Source organism: Moschus berezovskii, chromosome 3 (assembly GCF_049115385.1).
Source record: "Moschus berezovskii isolate FMDL1 chromosome 3, NW_MosBer_1.0, whole genome shotgun sequence".
NCBI lineage: Eukaryota > Metazoa > Chordata > Mammalia > Artiodactyla > Moschidae > Moschus > Moschus berezovskii.
In genome coordinates this window covers 96317104-96336439 of record NC_142462.1, presented here as the reverse complement: position 1 = coordinate 96336439, position 19336 = coordinate 96317104, and the positions used below count along the sequence as shown (strand labels likewise).

General features: G+C 42.3%; 1 protein-coding gene across 2 annotated transcripts in view; it reads left to right on the top strand.

Annotated features, from left to right (window-relative positions):
• Positions 1-19336, top strand: part of AASS (aminoadipate-semialdehyde synthase) — an 83667-nt gene that overhangs the window by 58060 nt on the left and 6271 nt on the right. For both annotated transcript variants that reach the window (XM_088834646.1, XM_055421180.2), the window contains 5 exons: positions 1340-1480; positions 10787-10954; positions 16051-16146; positions 18065-18180; positions 18840-18928. In XM_088834646.1, the coding sequence (XP_088690772.1) occupies positions 1340-1480; positions 10787-10954; positions 16051-16146; positions 18065-18180; positions 18840-18928 (610 nt within the window). The remainder of the gene's footprint in view (positions 1-1339; positions 1481-10786; positions 10955-16050; positions 16147-18064; positions 18181-18839; positions 18929-19336) is intronic.

Genomic DNA, 19336 nt, shown 5'->3' with positions numbered 1-19336 from the left:
TATCCAAAAGTCTACATGCAATAAATGCTGGAGAGGGTGTGGAGAGAAAGGAACCCTCTTACACTGTTGGTGGGAATGCAAACTAGTACAGCCACTTTGGAGAACAGTGTGGAGATTCCTCAAAAAACTGGAAATAGAACTGCCATATGATCCAGCAATTGCACTCCTGGGCATACACACCGAGGAAACCAGAATTGAAAGAGACACATGTACGCCAATGTTCATTGCAGCACTGTTTATAATAGCCAGGGCATGGAAGCAACCTAGATGTCCATCTGCAGATGAATGGATAAGAAAGCTTTGGTACATATACACAATGGAGTATTTTTCAGCCATCAAGAAAAATGCATTTGAATCAGTTTTAATGAGGTGGATGAAATTGGAGCCAATTATACAGAGTGAAGTAAGCCAGAAAGAAAAACATCAATATAGTATACTGACGCATATATATGGAATTTAGAAAGATGGAAACCTGAAACCTGTGTACGAGACTGCAAAAGAGACATAGACATATAGAACAGTCTTTGGGACTCTGTGGGAGAGGGTGAAGGTGGGATGATTGGGGAGAATGGCATTGTAGCATGTATATTAGCATATGTGACCAGTCCAGGTTCGACGCATGATGCAGGATGCCTGGGGCTGGTGCACGGGAATGACATGGGGGGAGGATATGGGGAGGAGGGAGGTGGGAGGGGGGTTCGGGAGGGAGAGCACATGTACACCCGGGGCGGATTCATGTCAATGTATCGCAAAACCAACCAATATATTAATGAAAGGTAATTTGCCTCCAATAAAATAAATTAAAATTTAAAAAAAAAAATAAATAAATAAAAGTGAGAAAAATTCTTTATAATATTATCAATCTGTTGGTATATAAAGTATCTTTTACACATAAGAAGGAGCTATTGGACATAAAGTGTGATGAATCTGATTATATATAACCGTTATATATGTATATAATCAAATAAAAATTCTAATTAACTAAACTGTATCATACAATTAACAATATTTTATATTAACATATTAATCAGTATGAATAATTATGTACATATAATCAAATATATAATTTGAATTAAAAGGAGGCAATGATCAAGCAGAATTGAACTAACAGTTGGAGTGTTAATGGAGCAAAATGTTAGTCACAGTATCTAGAGGATTTAAAATATATATATATATAAATATAATGGACTTAAGTGGTGTTTGACTTTAAGGATGTATTTTTGAAAGCCTTTGTATCTTTAAGAAAGGAGAAACTCTAACAAGTTTACTTTATTTGTGTCATTGTACTTAATTATTTGGATAGATTATTCTATCTTATTGCTGATTCTTTATTTTACAGATTGAATCTTATGTTTCCTACTGTGGTGGCCTTCCAGCTCCTGAATATTCAGACAATCCTTTGAGATACAAATTTAGCTGGAGTCCAGTGGGAGTTCTGATGAACATAATGCAGCCTGCAACCTATCTGCTCAATGGAAAGGTGAAGGAGGGTCATCAAAGCTTTAGAGATACAAACCCAAAATAACTGCCTAAGCTCAATGGAAAGGTGAAGGAGGGTCATCAAAGCTTTAGAGATACAAACCCAAAATAACTGCCTAAGAAAATCCAAACTCTTTCTCCCTGATTCCAAGGCCCTTTAATGCTGGCCGTGCTGCTTGTCCTTCATTTCCTCCTCCTGCAGTGTTTCCCGGTGTGTATTTTCTGTTCTATTCAGTGAGCTCTCTCCACCATCCCCAGCAAAGCTCATTCTTTCCTCTTTGCCTTCTTGCAAGTTGTTTCTGCAGTTTAAACACTTGGCTTCTCTGCATGGGTACCTACTGGTCATCTTGCGATTTATTTCAGCATGACAAATGTTTACTGAGTCCCTATTATGTGCTAGACTTGGGCCAAGGCACTAAAGGTTATCATGCTGAATGAAGTTCCTGATCTCAGAGAACTCATAACTGAAATGGGGTGGCTCTTGGGATGGAGAATTTGGTGGGTGAGGGAAGGAAACTAACATTTCTTTCCCAGATGCTGTGTGACAGAATGTAAGAGCTCTCTGAATTTAGTATTGTTTTCATCATTTTACTATAAGGAGACTGTGGCTCAAAGAGAATGTTCACAGCCATTCAGCTGGAATTCAAATCCAGGTCTAAGCCTTTTAACCCCCTCTTTTACCAGATAGCTTCATGGGAGGAAAGGCAGACACTGGAAAAATTGGTATAATTCAATAAGAGAAGTTCCAAAGTATGCTAACATGTCACAGTGATGCAGATGAAAGAGTAATTGACTTGCTTTTGCTAAGGAGGTTGGGGAGAGGAAAATTAGCAGGGAGAGATGTACTCAGTTTTGAGGGTTAAGAAGGTGCCAGCCTGGCAGAGACACTGCCACTCATGACTGTGCTGAGTGTCAGTTTCATCTGATTCTTACAACAATGCTATAAGGTTTCCTTTTCATACTGTTCATGGGGTTCTCAAGACAAGAATACTGAAGTGGCTTAAAGCTCCACATTCAGAAAACTTAGATCATGGCATCCTGTCCCATCACTTCATGGCAAATAGATGAGGAAAGAGTGGAAACAGTGGCTGACTTTATTTTGGGGGGCTCCAGAATCACTGTCGATGGTGATTATAGCCATGAAATTAAAAGATGCTTACTCCTTGGAAGGAAAGTTATGACCAGCCTCGACAGCATATTAAAAAGCAGAGACATGACTTTGCCAACAAAGGTCCGTCTAGTCAAGCCTATGGTTTTCCATAGAAGATAGAAACAGGCTGTTTCTATCTTGGAAACCTTATCAGTTCAGTCGCTCAGTCGTGTCCGACTCTTTGCGACCCCATGAATCACAGCACGCCAGGCCTCGCTGTCCATCACCAACTCCCGGAGTTCACTCAAACTCATATCCACAGAGTCGGTGATGCCATCCAGCCATCTCATTCTCTGTCGTCCCCTTCTCCTCCCACCCCCAACCTTTCCCAGCATCAGACTCTTTTCCAGTGAGTCAACTCGTCGCATGAGGTGGCCAAAGTATTGCAATTTCAGCTTTAGCATCAGTCCTTCCAATGAACACCCAGGATTGATCTCCTTTAGAATGGATTGGTTGGATCTCCTTGCAGTCCAAGGGACTCTCAAGAGTCTTCTCCAGCACCACAGTTCAAAAGCATCGATTCTTCGGTGATCAGCTTTCTTCACAGTCCAACTCTCACATCCATACATGACCATGGGAAAAACCATAGCCTTGACTAGACAGACCTTTGTTCGCAAAGTAATGTCTCTGCTTTTTAATATACTATCAAGGTTGGTCATAACTTTCCTTCCAAGGAGTAAGCATCTTTTAATTTCATGGCTGCAATCAGCATCTGCAGTGATTTTGGAGCCCCCCAAAATAAAGTCTGACACTGTTTCCACTGTTTTTCCATCTATTTCCCATGAAGTGATGGGACCAGATGCCATGATCTTCGTTTTCTGAATGTTGAGTTTCAAGCCAACCTTTTCACTCTCCTCTTTCACTTTCATCAAGAGGCTTTTTAGTTTCTCTTCACTTTCCGCCATAAGGGTAGTGTCATCTGCATATCTGAGGTTATTGATATTTCTCCCAGCAATCTTGATTCCAGCTTGTGCTTCTTCCAGCCCAGCATTCCTCATGATGTACTCTGCATATAAGTTAAATAAGCAGGGTGACAATATACAGCCTTGACATACTCCTTTTCCTATTTGGAACCAGGCATAAGAAGTGCTAACTCAGCCTCAGTTAGAGATGGCAGTTGGCATTAGTGAAAGTTGCTCAGTTGTGTCCTACTCTTTGTGACCCATGGACTGTAGCCTGGCATGGACTGTAGCTTCCCAGGCTCCTCTGTCCATGGAGTTCTCCAGGCCAGAATACTGGAGTGGGTAGCCATTCCCTTCTCCAAAGGATCTTCCCAACCCAGAGATCGAACCCACATCTCCTGCATTGCAAGTGGATTCTTTACCATCTGAGCCACCAGGGATTGCCAGTGTCCAAATCACATTGATCTGCTTTGATAATTTATGCTCTTGACTGTAAGGAAATACTCACACTTAGGAACAAACATAACTGGACCAAGGGTTCTTCTTTATGTTTTGTGCCCCAAGCAACTCACTCACCTCATGCTAGTCCTACCTCTACAGGGAGTGATAGACTATGTGATCAGATGTGGGTCTTAAAAAGATTATTCTGGCAGCAGTATTATAAGTTCTCAGTGTATCTGTGATCTAAATGTATTTTGTGTAAAAAGAGGAGTAAATTGAAAGAATTTCTTAGGGTGAATGTTATTATCAACCACTAGGTTCTGTACCTAAGATGAGTGTGGCTCCCAGCCTTGACTACACACTGGAATTGCCAAGACACTTTAAAAATACTAATGTCTGGGCTACATTCCCCAGAGATTCTGATTTACCTGGTCTTGGGATCTTTAAAAACCTCCCAAATGATTCTGATGTGCACCTGAAATTGAGGTGAACCGATTTAATAACCAAAGGACCAGAGCTGAACTTAAAACGTGACAGAGCAAGCAGGACACTTTACCTTGATTCTGGAAAGACACATTCACATATTTCAGGATATGAAACAGGACCCCTAGGTTCTGGTCCAAGTGCTGATATCCCTGAGTGTCACCAAAGACCATGCAGTTGTAAAGGTCAACTGGGCATCAGTGTCCTGATGGTGGGCACTAAGGTTCCATCTAGTTCTCTGGGTCTACAAATAATGAAGGTTTGGGCCCCAGTCTGAGGTTCTTCCAGGCACACATTCTTTTCTACACCACTGCCGATCTGTTGTGTGTCAACAGCCCCTTCCACCTTCTGCTGTGTGGATCAGAGACTGACCCATATAGAATGCTTGCTACAGTCATGCAAAATGCTTATTATCAGGAGGCCATATAAAGGTTATATGGCCAGATAAAGATTCTAGCAAGGAGAAGGTCAGTGGAGAGCAATGTGTGCGACAGAAAGAGCAGGGAGCCTGATACCAGGGGGCCTGGCATGGTGCTCTAGCTCTGCCATTGCTGGCTGGGCAGTACTCGAGTCATCATTTCATCTCTCTGAGTGTTGGGTTCCCTGCCTGATGATAAGCATAATCACACCAGCCTTGCAGGGTTCTTGCAGTCAGGCTCTGTGAGGTCATATAGATTACACTCTGCTTAACAGCAGATTGTCAGGCATGTCTTAAGTCCCCAGCAAATATTAGCTGCATAAAGAAATAAATGGTGATGAGAACTCAGGGAAAGGAAGAAGTTGCTTTCGGGCGGTAGAAGTTGTATTTGTTGAATTTGAAGTTTTTCCCTTTCATCCTGTACTCCTTTTGTTAAAGAGGAGTGCTTTTTGCATCTTCCTGACACTGTGGAGGACACCAACAGAAAACACGATGTCTTCCTTTTCTTTGCTAAAACGATACTTTTCTCAAGGTCTCCTCTTGTGACTGCAGCTTGTCCTGACCACTCCAGCCCCTGTTAACTATTCTCTTGTCTGAACTCCCACACTTTGATTGTCTGTGTCTAAGAACTTTCTGGATGCTGTATTATTCACTCAGTGATTCAAGTGCATCAGTCTATCTCCTTACCTGGATTGTTAGACTTCTCAAAGCCTCTCTTGTCCCTCCATCCTCTCTGTCACCGTCACCTTCTGCCACGGAGCAGGCCTTACGTAATTCACAGAATCATCACGGCAGAGCCAGGTGACTTCTCTGGCTTCTGCTTGAAATCAAAACCTTAAACTTTTCCAGCAGCTCAGGCAGCAGCCTAGAATTTAGAATGTTTCTCAGTGGAAATTACTGCAAGGATGTAGGACCATGAGCTCTATTAACAGTACTATTGCTCACTTCTAACATCTAATCCTGTTTCCAACACATCTGATTTCCTTGCACATGTTTGGAGACAGTGATTGTGTCTTCTCTGAGCTGTCTTTCTTCCATGGGTGGTGGAACATTGATGGCATCTCGGGGTGATGTGGCAGAGTTTTGCCACCATCTCCTTCAGCCTTCTCTCCCAAGTCACTCACAAGCAAAACACATACTATAAGTAAGGATTGTGTTTGTTCTGCAGACACAGCTTCAAGATGGGTTTTTTGCCTCTGTTTCTATTTCCTGCCACTCCCTTGACTTCAGCACCCAGCCTCCCCTTTGTAGTTGCTTCTCTCCACTGCCTGCAGCCATTCTTATTGCAATTTTCAAGTGCATCACCAGTGGCATGATCAGGAATGCTGTACCTGGTTCATCAATATCCTTCTCAAAACATTGATCCACAAATGAGCACCATTAAGGGGACAGTATGGTATAGTAGGGGTATAGAATCCCTATAGAATCCCTCAGTGGTAAAGAATCCATCTGCCAATATAGGAGATGTGGATTTAATCCCTGGGTCAGGAAGATGCCCTGGAGAAGGAAATGGAAACCTTTCCACTTCAGTTTCTTGTCTGGAGAATTCCATGGACAAAGGAGCCTGGTGGGCTATAGTCCATGAGGTCACAAAAGAGATGGACATGATTTAGTGACTAAACAATAGCAACAAATGGTATAGCAGAAAGAACATGGATGTTGGATTCAAATACTTCAGTTTAGTTCAGTTGCTCAGTCATACCCAACTCTTTGTGACCCCATGGACTGCAGCACACCAGGCTTCGCTGTCCATCACCAACTCCTGGAGGTTACCCAAACTCATGTTGATAGAATCGGTAATGCCATCCAACCATCTCATCCTTTGTCATCCCCTTCTCCTGCCTTCAGTCTTTCCCAGCACCAGAGTCTTTTCCAATGAGTCAGTTCTTCACATCAGGTGGCCAAAGGATTGGAGTTTCAGCATCAGCATCAGTCCTTCCAATGAATATTCAGGACTGATCTCCTTTAGGATGGACTGGTTGGATCTCCTTGCAGTCCAAGGGACTCTCAAGTGTCTTCTCCAACACCACAAATCAAAAGCACCAATTTTTCAGCACTCAGCTTTCTTTGTGGTCCAACTGTCACATCCATACACGACTACTGGAAAAACCATAGCTTTGACTAGACGGACCTTTGTTGGCAAAGTAATATCTCTGCTTTTTAATAATGCTAAGTTGGTCATAGGTTTTCTTCCAAGCAGCAAGCGTCTTTTAATTTCATGGCTGCAGTCACTATCTGCAGTGATTTTGGAGCCCCCCCAAATAAAGTCTGTCACTTTTTCCATTTTTTCCTATCTATTTGCCATGAAGTGATGGGAACAGATGTCATGATCTTAGTTTTTTGAATGTTGAGTTTTAAGTCAACTTTTTCACTCTCTGCTTTCACTTTTGTCGAGAGACTCTGGTTCTTCTTTGCTTTCTGCCATAAGGGTGATGTCATCTGCATATCTGAAGTTATTGATGTTTCTCCCAGCAATCTTGATTCCAGCTTGTGCTTCCTCCAGCCTGGCATTTCACATGATGTACTCTTTGCATATAAGTTAAATAAGCAGGGTGACAATATAAGCATTGACGTATTCCTTTCCAGATTTGGAACCAGTCTGTTGTTCCATGTCCAGTTCTAACTGTTGCTTTCTGACCTTCATACAGATTTCTCAGGAGGGAGGTCAGGTGGTCTCGTATTCCCATCTCTTTAAAAATTTTCCACAGTTTGTTTTGACCCACACAGTCAAAAGCTTTGGCATAGTCAATAAAGCAGAAGTAGATGTTTTTCTGGAATTCTCTTGCTTTTTCAATGATCCAACAGATGTTTGCAGTTTGATCTCTGGTTCCTCTGCCTTTTCTAAATCCAGCTTGAACATCTGGAAGTTCACAGTTCAAGTACTATTGAAGCCTAGCTTGGAGAATTTTGAGCATTACTTTGCTAACATGTGAGATGAGTGCAATTGTGCAGTAGTTTCAACATTCTTTGGCATTACCTTTCTTTGGGATTAGAATGAAAACTGACCTTTTCCAGTCCTGTGGCCACTGCTGAGTTTTCCAAATTTGCTGGCATATTGAGTGCAGCACTTTCACAACACCATCTTTAGGATTTGAAATAGCTCAGCTGGAATTTCATCACCATCACTAGCTTTGTTCATAGTGATGCTTCCTAAAGCCCACTTGACTTTGTATTCCAGGATGTCTGGCTCTAGGTGAGTGATCACACCATTGTTGTTGTCTGGGACATGAAGATCTTTTTTGTATAGTTCTTCTGTGTATTCTTGCCACCTCTTCTTAATATCTTCTACTTCTGTTAGGTCCCTACCATTTCTGTCCTTTATTGTGCCCATCTTTGCATGAAATGAAATTCAAATAGACCTGTGTTTAAATCTGCCTCTGAGTGACTGTCTCAGCTTCAGTTTTCACCTCTGAAAAATGGGTTATTGTGTGGATTAAAGGTTGTGTATATAAGGCACCTGGCACACAGTGGGCGCTGCATAAATGCTTTCTGTGTACTGCTTGTGTTAAATGTATTGGTTTAGCAGTCAAGCTTATTGTCAGTGGTCCTTGGTGGCTGGGAGACATGTCAGTGTGGGTGACATGTGGGGAAGTCTTGCACTTAGAGCAGCCTACACCAGCAGTGAGTAATGAGCCAGTGTCTCTCCTGGGAGTGGATCTTGGATGTAATTGTTGTCGAGTCAGAAAAAAATGCATATTCTCTGCCAAATAGATAAGTATGTCTTTCTTTCTTGTCCAAGTCATACAGGACAGGGCTTCTGAATGAATCCCATTTTAAGTCACTAGAAATACAACTCTGAATTGATAACAAATTATCCAGTAATGTTGGGGTCCAGTTGCTTCCATTTCAATCACTAAATGGATCATTACCATTCAGCTTATATTTCCCTATTTTCCTTATAAGGATCTCATGATGGACTTAGGAACCAGCTGATTTATTTCTGACTGGTACAGTGCTGGAATATAGTGCTCTTTATTGACTTTTTCTTAAAAACCCCTAACCTTCAAACATATAATCAGCTTTTAGAATTGCCATAGGTTGTAGAAGAGAGAGGTGAGAAGACTCTAAAAGTTAACATTTGCCTATTTATTAGACTTAAAGAAAATTTAGAATCCTGATGTAAGAAATTTGCTTTAAAGAAAGTGCATTTGGGAAATGTTTACTGTGAAGTTCAAAAGAGTTTCACAAGAAAATTAAAACATTCCTCACTTCCTTCAGATTCTCCCTCTTGGAATTTTTGATGGTGCTTGATGCTCTTTAAAGTGAGGCTTTTTTTTTTTTTTTTTACAGCCGTGCCTCATGGCATGTGGAATCTTAGTTCCCCAACCAGGGATCAGACCCTTGCTCCCTGAATTGTCAGGGCAGAGTCAACTACAGAACCATCAGGGAAGTCCCTAACGTGAGCCTTGCGGAGACCCCACCAGACCTGACTCTGAGGTCAGCACTGCCCATTTCTTCCTGAGACTTCAGTTCTATATACAATTGTTTCCGTTTCCCCTTTCATACCAAGACACACATCAAACCTCCCTACAAATAAACCCCATGAAGCATTCAGTTTAGCCAAAGGCTCCTTTGAGCAAATTCCCCAGCCTCCATCCAAAGGTCCATTGCCAGCTCCCTCGAACTGTGTTGTTTTGTGAAGCTTTCAGACGTGGTCAGAGATTGTTTCCAGGAGTGTGAGCAGGATGGAGTCTAGTTCCACCAGGATGCTCAGCTCTGATTGTATTCCTCCAGAATGTTTTCCATGACCTCAGGGATAATCACCTGCCTCACAAGTTGAAAGAAGAATTTAGCCCCTTATTCAAGATGAAAGGGAAAAAAATACTTCACTGCATCTTGATTGTGTGTGATGCAGAGAGAGATGTAGGAAAGAGGATTCCTGAGACACCAGAAGAGCTTGGGATCAGTGTTGTAATTTCTCACCAGCAGTCAGATCAGGGGGTAGCATTTTTATTTATTTATTTTTGGAATCTCACTCCGTGTTCATTGCATTGTCCTTGTGAGAGGGCATCTCCCCCACTCCCTTTCCCAACATCCACAGGCTGGTTGACCGGTCTAGGCTGTGAGTGTCTTATCGCTGCTCCAGTGCTGCTCCTGGGTCTTGGTGGACATTAAGTAAAGGTTTGTCCAGTGAAGAAAGGAGTGCATGGAGGCAGGAGCTGAATCTTATTCATCACTGTCCTATTCCCAGGTGCCATCCTGGCACACACATAGCAAGTGCTCTGTAAATGCCAGGTGTGAATGGATGTGAATGGTACCTGATGTAGCATTCGAGAAGGGAGATGGAGTGAAAAGAAAGAAGAGTGAGAATATGGCCATTTCTATGTGAACACAGAAGGCACCTTGAGTATCTGTTCTTATAGTGTGTTGCCTATTTAAAAACAGAACTCTAGGAGACATAATTCAGTGTCATCTTATCCCGGGGCGAGGGGAAATCAGAAACAAGATCTTAGTAAAAAATGAAATGCTTTAAGTCAGATTTTAAACCTTGGGAGAACAATGGCCTTGTGAATTAAGTTATTAGTGGAACAGGTTGAATATGGGATGTTGATCAGGGGGAGTGTTAGTTCCTCAGTCCTATCTGACTCTTTGTGATCCCGTGGACTGTGTAACCCACAAGGCTCCTCTGTCCATGGGATTCTCCAGGCACGAATACTGGAGTGGGTTGCATGCCCTCCTCCAGGGGATCTTCCCAACCCAGGGATTGAACCCAGGTCTCCTGCATTGCAGGTGGATTCCTTACCACCTGAGCCACCAGGGAAGCCATTAAAATATTTTTTTCAAATCACCTATTGCTTTTTTTTTTTCTTTTTTGTAAAAGCTGTTTTTTGTTTTTTGTACGAAGGACACAGATAAGTCCAAAGAGAGAATACACTGTTTTAACTCCTCATGTGCCTTTTCAATGCTCCCCAGGTTGTGAATGCTGTTGGAGGTGTCTCCTTTCTGGATTCAGTCACTCCCATGGATTATTTCCCTGGATTAAATTTGGAAGGTTATCCTAACAGAGACAGTACGAAGTATGCTGAGATTTATGGCATTCCGTCTGCTCACACTTTATTACGAGGGACACTGAGGTACAAGGTAAGTGGCTCTACTGGAGAGGAACAGGTTGCCTGTTTTGGTGTAAGTAACACAAGCATGTAATTTTTCTTCATATCAAAATAATTAAGATAATGAACCAGATTGGAATCTGTTTTCTGAGAACTCTTTTGATTGATTGTTTCAGGAGATAACATGGCTGGAGCAAAAACGGAGTTTTTGACTCATGAGAAGTGTGGGGGCAGGTGAAGGGCCAGCTTCAGGTGAAGGGCCAAACCTGTACTCAGGTTTGAGAGTCCAGTGACCTCACGGGGACTTGGTTTCTCTTCACCGCTCAGCTCTTCCTTCAAGCTTTGGTTGTGTCCCCTGTCTCACAGAATAGCAGGATGGTAGCAGGATCTTAGGTTCAAATCCAGTGAGAATGAAAAACAACTTCACAGTCAAGATGAGATAGAGTTTTATCTCATAGGCCCCTGAGATCAGTGTGTAAAAAGGTGCCAGTCAGCTTTGGCCCCTGTTTTTCATCCCCAGAGCTGATAACACAGTCAGTGTCACCTTCCCCAAAACAAATCTTAAATGTTGTTTTTACCACAAAATAGAGTGTAGATACTAGGACCATAAATACGAATGTCCAGTACACACTTTTGAATCACAGAAGAATAGTTACAAGTGTGACCAGATTAAGACAATCAGTATAATGGTTTCTTGGGGCTGTTATAAGAAATTACTATGAAAGTTTTAACAACAGAAATGTGTCCTCTCAACAGTGTGTGTGCAGGGAGGTTTGTGTCTTTGGGAGGTTTCGAGGGAGAAACCTTTTCTTGCCACTCTCCCCTCACTTCCAACGATTGCAGGCAGTTCTTGGTGCTCTTTAACTTGTAGACGTGTTGGTCCATCTCTGCCTCCATCTTCACATCATCTTCTCTTGCTTATGTCACTGTGTCCTGTCCTCTTCTTGCCAGGACACCAGTCACTGTATTTAGGACCCACCCTAAATCCTGAGATCCTTAACTACTTACATTTGCAAAGATTCACATGAGGTCTTTGAGGTCCTGAGTGGCCATGAATTATGAAGGGTACATATTCAACCCTCTATAACTAGCAGCCCTAAAATACATAAATCTCTAAAAATTAGGGATCTGATTTCAGATCTCACTGCCCTGTGAGATTTCCTGGTACCTGTGCTCTCATGAATGTGATTTCCTCACTGTCTGGGAACTAAATGAATTGTCAGTAATAACATCTTAAGTAGATAGAAGAACCGTGGATATTTCATAAGCGTTTAGGCACAGGACAAATTCTAGTGGGAATTGAAGTCGTGCCCTCCCCAGATCTGGCAGATTCTTGATTCTGTTTTCTTCTTGTTCTAAAGACAGTAAGTAGGGACTATTTTCTTCAGGGGATTCAGGAGTTAGGACTTTCTGATAACTTTGCGTATAATCTCTGACCATATGTATAGACTCCCAAATAGAGGATTTTAAGAGATTTAAGAATTAACTAAAGCTCTCAAGAATGGTCTCAAGAGAACCATCCCACAGAACCTGAGAGAATGCAAGATGTCACAGAGTTCATATCCATGAGGGCCACCACCCTGATCAATGTCAGTAACCCTTCAAGTAGCCAGAATGTCCTTTCCAGTGATAGAGATGAGACCCTGTCACCCAAGTATGATCGGGAGACTTTGACTTTTTCTCTGCACCTGCTTACCACATGAGTCCTTCTAGACCCAGCTTGATATCACCTTCTCATGGGATCTCAACTCCTCTCCTTGACTCCCCTCCCCCACATCTGTGTGCGTTCCCCTCCTTGGTGCTCCCAGAGCTATGATGGCCCTCTGTAGGGCAGTCCTCAGTGGCCGCGGTTTTGCTCTCTACAGACCAGGCCTTATTCATTTGTCTTATCTGACCTTTCTCTGGGACTATAGTGTCTTAATGGGTGGGGAATGCATATTTCATCTCTGTGGCCTCAGCCATAAGCACAGCAATTTGTTAAGGACTTACTGATAAATGAAGATACATAATAAGTTCATCTCAAGAGGTCACCATAAAAATATATTTCTGAGAATGAGAAATAGCTCAGAAATGTCTCAGTATCTGAGATTTTGGAAGAAAAGCATTCTGGCATTTATCAGATCCTAGAAGCAAGGTGGAATTACTGCTTTCTTGTTTCTCCTCTTTGAACTGTATTTACATTGGGTTAGAGCAAGTGATGGAGAAGGAAATGGTGACCCACTCCTGTGTTCTTGCCTGGAGAATCCCAGGGACGGGGGAGCCTGTGGGCTGCTGTCTATGCGGTCGCATAGAGTCGGACACGACTGAAGCGACTTAGCAGCCGCAGCAGCAGAGCAAATGAATGTGAATTCTTTAATTAGTAACCTTTGAACAGTTTGCATAGTACAGCTTTTCAGAAATGTGAAAATCCACACATTCAGTTCAGTTGAGTTCAGTTCAGTCGCTCAGTCGTGTCCGACTCTGTGCGACCCCATGAACCACAGCACGCCAGGCCTCCCTGTCCATCACCAACTCCTGGAGTTCACTCAAACTCATGTCCATCGAGTCGGTGATGCCATCCAGCCACCTCATTCTCTGTTTTCCCCGGTTCCTCCTACCCCCAATCCCTCCCAGCATCAGAGTCTTTTCCAGTGAGTCAACTTGTCGCATGAGGTGGCCAAAGTATTGCAGTTTCAGCTTTAGCATAAGTCTTTCCAAAGAACACCCAGGATTGATCTCCTCTAGAATGGACTGGTTGGATCTCCTTGCAGTCTAAGGGACTCTCAAGAGTCTTCTCTAGCACCACAGTTCAAAAGCATCAATTCTTCGGCGATCAACTTTCTTCACAGTCCAACTCTCACATCCATACATGACCACGGGAAAAACCATAGCCTTGACTAGACGGACCTTGGTTGACAAAGTAATGTCCCTGCTCTTTAATATGCTATCTAGGCTGGTCATAACTTTCCTTCCAAGCGTCTTTTAATTTCATGGCTGCAATCAGCATCCGCAGTGATTTTGGAGCCCAAAAAACAAAGTCTGACACTGTTTCCACTGTTTCCCCATCTATTTCCCAAGAAGTGATGGGACCAGATGCCATGATCTTCGTTTTCTGAATGTTGAGTTTCAAGCCAACCTTTTCACTCTCCTCTTTCACTTTCATCAAGAGGCCTTTGAGTTCCTCTTCACTTTCTGCCATAAGGGTGGTGTCATCTGCATATCTGAGGTTATTGATATTTCTCCCAGCAATCTTGATTCCATCTTGTGCTTCTTCCAGCCCAGCGTTCCTCATGATGTACTCTGCATATAAGTTAAATAAGCAGGGTGACAATATACAACCTTGATGTACTCCCTTTCCTATTTGGAACCAGTCTGTTGTTCCATGTCCAGTTCTAACTGTTGCTTCCTGACCTGCATACAGGTTTCTCAAGAGGCAGGTCAGGTGGTCTGGTATTCCCATCTCTCAGAATTTTCCACAGTTTATTGTGATCCACACATTAAATGGTGAAATATCCAATGGGCGACAGAAACTGTATCTTAATAACTTTATTGCTTTCTGAAATAATTTCCTGCCTTCCTCCTCTTCCTTCTATTCTCTCTCTCTGTTTCTCTCTCTCTAACTGCAGTGGCTATCAGTTCAGTTCAGTTTAGTCGCTCAGTCGTGTCCGACTCTCCGCGACTCCATGAATCACAGCACACCAGGCCTCCCTGTCCATCACCAACTCCCAGAGTTCACTCAAACTCATGTCCATCGAGTCGGTGATGCCATCCAGCCATCTCATTCTCTGTCATCCCCTTCTCCTCCTGCCCCCAATCCCTCCCAGCATCAGGGTCTTTTCCAATGAGTCAACTATTTGCATGAGGTGGCCAAAGTATTGAAGTTTCAGCTTTAGCATCAGTCCTTCCAATGAACCCCCAGGACTGATCTCCTTTAGAATGGACTGGTTGGATCTCCTTGCAGTCCAAGGGACTCTCAAGAGTCTTCTCCAGTTCAAAAGCATCAATTCTTCAGCTCTCAGCTTTCTTCACAGTCCAGCTCTCACATCCATACATGACCACTGGAAAAACCATAGCTTTGACTGGACGCAGTGGCTATACAGCCCCTTATTTTGACTTTCTCATTCCGCCCTCCCCCACCATGATTTGCTCACAGAAGAACATACATTATGATCTTCCTTCACTTTATTATCATTCAGAATCCATGCATCCTGTCATTTTTTTTTTTTTTTTTTTTTTAGCATACTGGATGATGGATAAAGGGGTGAGGGCATGGGGATGAAGGACACACATACTTTCTATGCCTACAGTTCAGCAGCTGAATAGACAATGAATTACAGTTTGTGTTAAGTGCCATTGTAGAGGTATGCACAAAATAATGCAGGAATCCAGAGCAGAAGGGAGTGCCCACTTACCTAGTGGTAAGTTCGGATGCACTGAACTGGGTCTTAAGAGTAAACATTTCATAGGTGAGAAAGAGGTGTTTCCACGTTCCAGGCACAGGCACAGTGTGCACCAAGGCCCATGTCTCTGGAAGAGCCCAGCGGCTTATTCAGGGAATGTGAGTGGTGTAGAAGATCATTAGTGAATCAAGCTGGAGGGGTGTATTGGCATGGGTTTTGTGCCAAGAACTTTGGCCTGTCCTACAAGAATGAAGGACCCATGAGGAATTTTTATCAGTGGTGACATTTTAGAAATTTCGAATTCTTACCTTTTCCCCTGCTCCTTATTTGCATTAGAATAATGACTCAATGAGTGGAATAGATTTTCTGCTTTGGGAGATATTCTTACATGCTCCTTCTTCCATTATAAAAGAGAGAACAACTGTTCTGTTAAATACAATTCTGCTGACTTGAGTGTGTAACACAAGAGGAAATTTGCTTTTATGCTGTCAGAAAAGCACCACTCACATGTTACCAAGAAAAAGTAAAGACCCTGTTTCTCAAGTTCTCTTAAGTAAACCAGTGGAATGGTTGTTACACTACTGATTTTGGTTTGAACCAAAGGGTGGCTGCATCAATGCCAGCAATACAAATGGCTATCTTCTGCCAGTTTTGTAAATGAATTATGAAGATAGATTCTTCTTCTCAAAAGAATTAAAAAACAATTTTCAAGACACTTTCATGTGTTGCTTACCAACTCTTGTTACAGGGGTATGCCAAAGCTTTGAGTGGATTTGTGAAGTTGGGTCTCATAAACAAAGATGCGTTTCCTGCCCTTCAACCTGATGCTAATCCGCTCACCTGGGTGAGTGACTCTGGAATTACACATTGTCTGCTGCTCTTCAGAAATGCCTTCTGAAATGGTCAGGTTTGAACCTGGGTTTTGACCAGTAAAGAACCCATCCTATGGTATATGTGCAAGAAGTTAAGTCCTAGTTCCAAATCCCCCTTTCCCTTCACTGTTTTGAGAGGATGGAGGGGACATGGAGGCTGACCCATAGGGCCTATTTCCTGTAGCAACTTGTACCACTTGATTGCCCCCTCAGCCCTGAGCAGGGATGGGCTTGCCCTCTGCGTTGGGCTCTGGGCTCTGCCACTTGTCTAAGTGCTGGCCCCATTGACAAGAGTTAAACTACGGGCCTCCTGAACCTGGGAAGGCAGGAGAGCTCCTGGTGGTATTCCAGAACTGATTCCCAATGCCCAAATTAGGTCTTTCGTTTTGACCATTTGTAACCATGAGGAATATGAGTTTATGCACATATCTGTATTGTATTTAAATCCTAGAGTCTCAGGGTTAGAAGGGACTTTGGAGACTTGGAACTGAATGTAAAATAAAGCTTCCACTAACTGCCAAGAATTAATTTGTTACCACCTGGTCATCCAACTTAAATTAACATGCCCATATTTCAATAGAGATGCCAGAAATCTGTCCCAAGGAGATAAGAATCTGTACTGCTAATCCCATAAGTCTCCCAGTGAAGCTGTGGTATTCTTGTTAGCTGGTTGCTTTTAAATTCTCATTTTTTTGTGTATATGAGAGTTTTTTCATTCTAAGTTTCAGCTTTCATAAATTAACTTGTTGGACAGAAGTGAATAAATATCCATGGAATGAATCTGATTGGGAAGGTTGGTACAAGCATTCTTGGGGCTGGTCCCCGTATCTTGGCAGCTGCAGTCTAGAACAGGGGCTGACAAACTGTTTTTTTGGTAAAAGGCCAGATTGTAACTTTTTTAGGCTTTTATGGGTCACATGGTTTCTGTCAGACTACTCATAAAAAAATGAGCATGACTATGTTTCAATAAAAGTTTTTATTTTCAAAACCAGGTGGTGAGCTCAATTTGGACTGTGAACTAGTGTTTTTTTTTTTTCCTCTTTATGGGAAGGTTTTTGATTTTTAATTGGAGGATAATTGCCTTACAGTGTTGTTAGTTTCTGCTGTACAACAAAGTAAATCAGCTACACGTATACATATATTCTCTCCCTCTTGTCCCTCCCTACCAACCCCCATCCCCCTACCCAGGTCATCACAGAGCACCAAACTGAGCTCCCTGTGCTATATAGCAACTTCCTGCTAGGTATATTTTACACATGGTAGTGTATATATACACACATATATATACATATATATCTCTCCACTCTCCCCATTTGTCCCACCTTCTTTTTCCCTTGCCAAGCAAGCTTGTTGATCTTTAATCTAGAGCACAGCCTGGAGAAAGTCTTGTTTAGAAAGTGGAAAAAGCTATGACCACCATTTAACTATTCTTCCTTTGAGATTTTATTATCTGCACAATCTCCCTCATTTCTTGAACTTACAAAAGAATCGTGGTTGCTACTAGCAACCACAGTGAAGATCCTTCCACTCTATCCTGGCCAAAACAAGAATACCAAATCCTAGACTTCTGGAGGGCGAGGGATAATGGGTGAAAGGTGATGAAGAGGATCTGCAAAGGCAGGCAAAGTGATTGTAAATATGATATTACTCTTTTGGTGTTGATTTGGTGTTATGACTCATTTTTATTGCTGAAATATTATTCTAAAATACCATGCATTTATTGATGTTTAGGTGTGCAGACATATGGATGCACATGTGTGTGCCACAATTTACTGTTTCTAATTATCTCTAATTTAAAATTTGAGGTCCAGTGTCTTCCTAGGATAATCTCTAAACTTATTTTTTATTCTATTTGGAACTTAGAAGTTGTATCTTTGTTTTTCTAACCAGAAAGAACTCCTCTGTGATCTAGTTGGGATTTCATCCTCTTCCAAATGTGATGTGCTTAAGGAAGCTGTCTTTAAGAAACTAGGAGGAGACACACCCCAGCTGGAGGCTCTTGAATGGTAGGCACGCACCGGTCAACCTAGAGCAAAATACTGGATCAATGATCACTTAGTTCTTTCTAGTCAAAGAAAGGTCAAGATAGAAACAGACATTTCACACTGTCTTTGATGAATTTGCTGCTCTAATGTTGGCCTGTTGTAGAGAGATTACCACATACTATGTTCATAAGGGGATTTAAAGGTAGGTAGAGAGAGGAATCCAATGGCAATTATAACTTGGGAAATACTTATTTTTGAGACACATCACTACTCAGTTTTCTAGAAAGGTGGGACATTTTTTCTCTCCTGTAGGAGATTCTCCCACTCTTCTTTAACTACTTTAAAATACTTATTCACCTGGCCATGACACATTCTGCTGGTATCCTTCACATGGGACAACCAACCTGTAAGTTAATCTCAGGAGAAGCTTGGCAACAGTGAGCACTGACAGTGTGTCAGGTCTGGCTCCAGGCAGCACTCATGAGAGAGTCTGGGGATGATTCCAAAGGTGAAGACATTACTGTTATTATTTTACAGTAACTTGGGAGTCCTATAACTTGAGCTGTCATCTTACGATTCTGCCCTTTCAAGATGAAATCCAATGAGTGTTCCCTTCTGCTTCCCAAGTGAGCGTATATGTTGGACTTGGAATTAACGCAGCCATCTCTTATTCTTCTCAGGTTGGGCCTACTTGGGGATGAACAAGTCCCTCAGGCTGAGTCTCTCGTGGATGCCCTCTCCAAGCATCTGGCTGTGAAACTTTCCTATGGTAGGCCATAGGCTATGAGCTGAACATCCCAGAAGAAGGATCTTAAGAGCCAGTGAATAGACTGGAGGGCAGGAGTCACACAGTGGGAATGGACAAACTTGATGTGAGGGAAAGAGCACTAGGGCTGTTTCTCCAGAGGGAAGAATAAGAGAACTACTAAGTAAGAGTGAACTTGAAAATATGGCAAAGGAAACCATTATTAGTTTTACTTTTAATTTTTGACACATTAAGGGAATGCTGAAGCAACATTCCGGGGAGAAGAGAGGATGGCCTCTCCAGCAGTACTCTCATGTCTGTAACTGAGTTACAGTGAGACCAGTCTGGACAGAGGAATCTGGTCAGAGTTATCATTTCCTTGAATTTTTAATTTGTCCTTTGGGATACAAAGCAGTATATATAATTATTTAA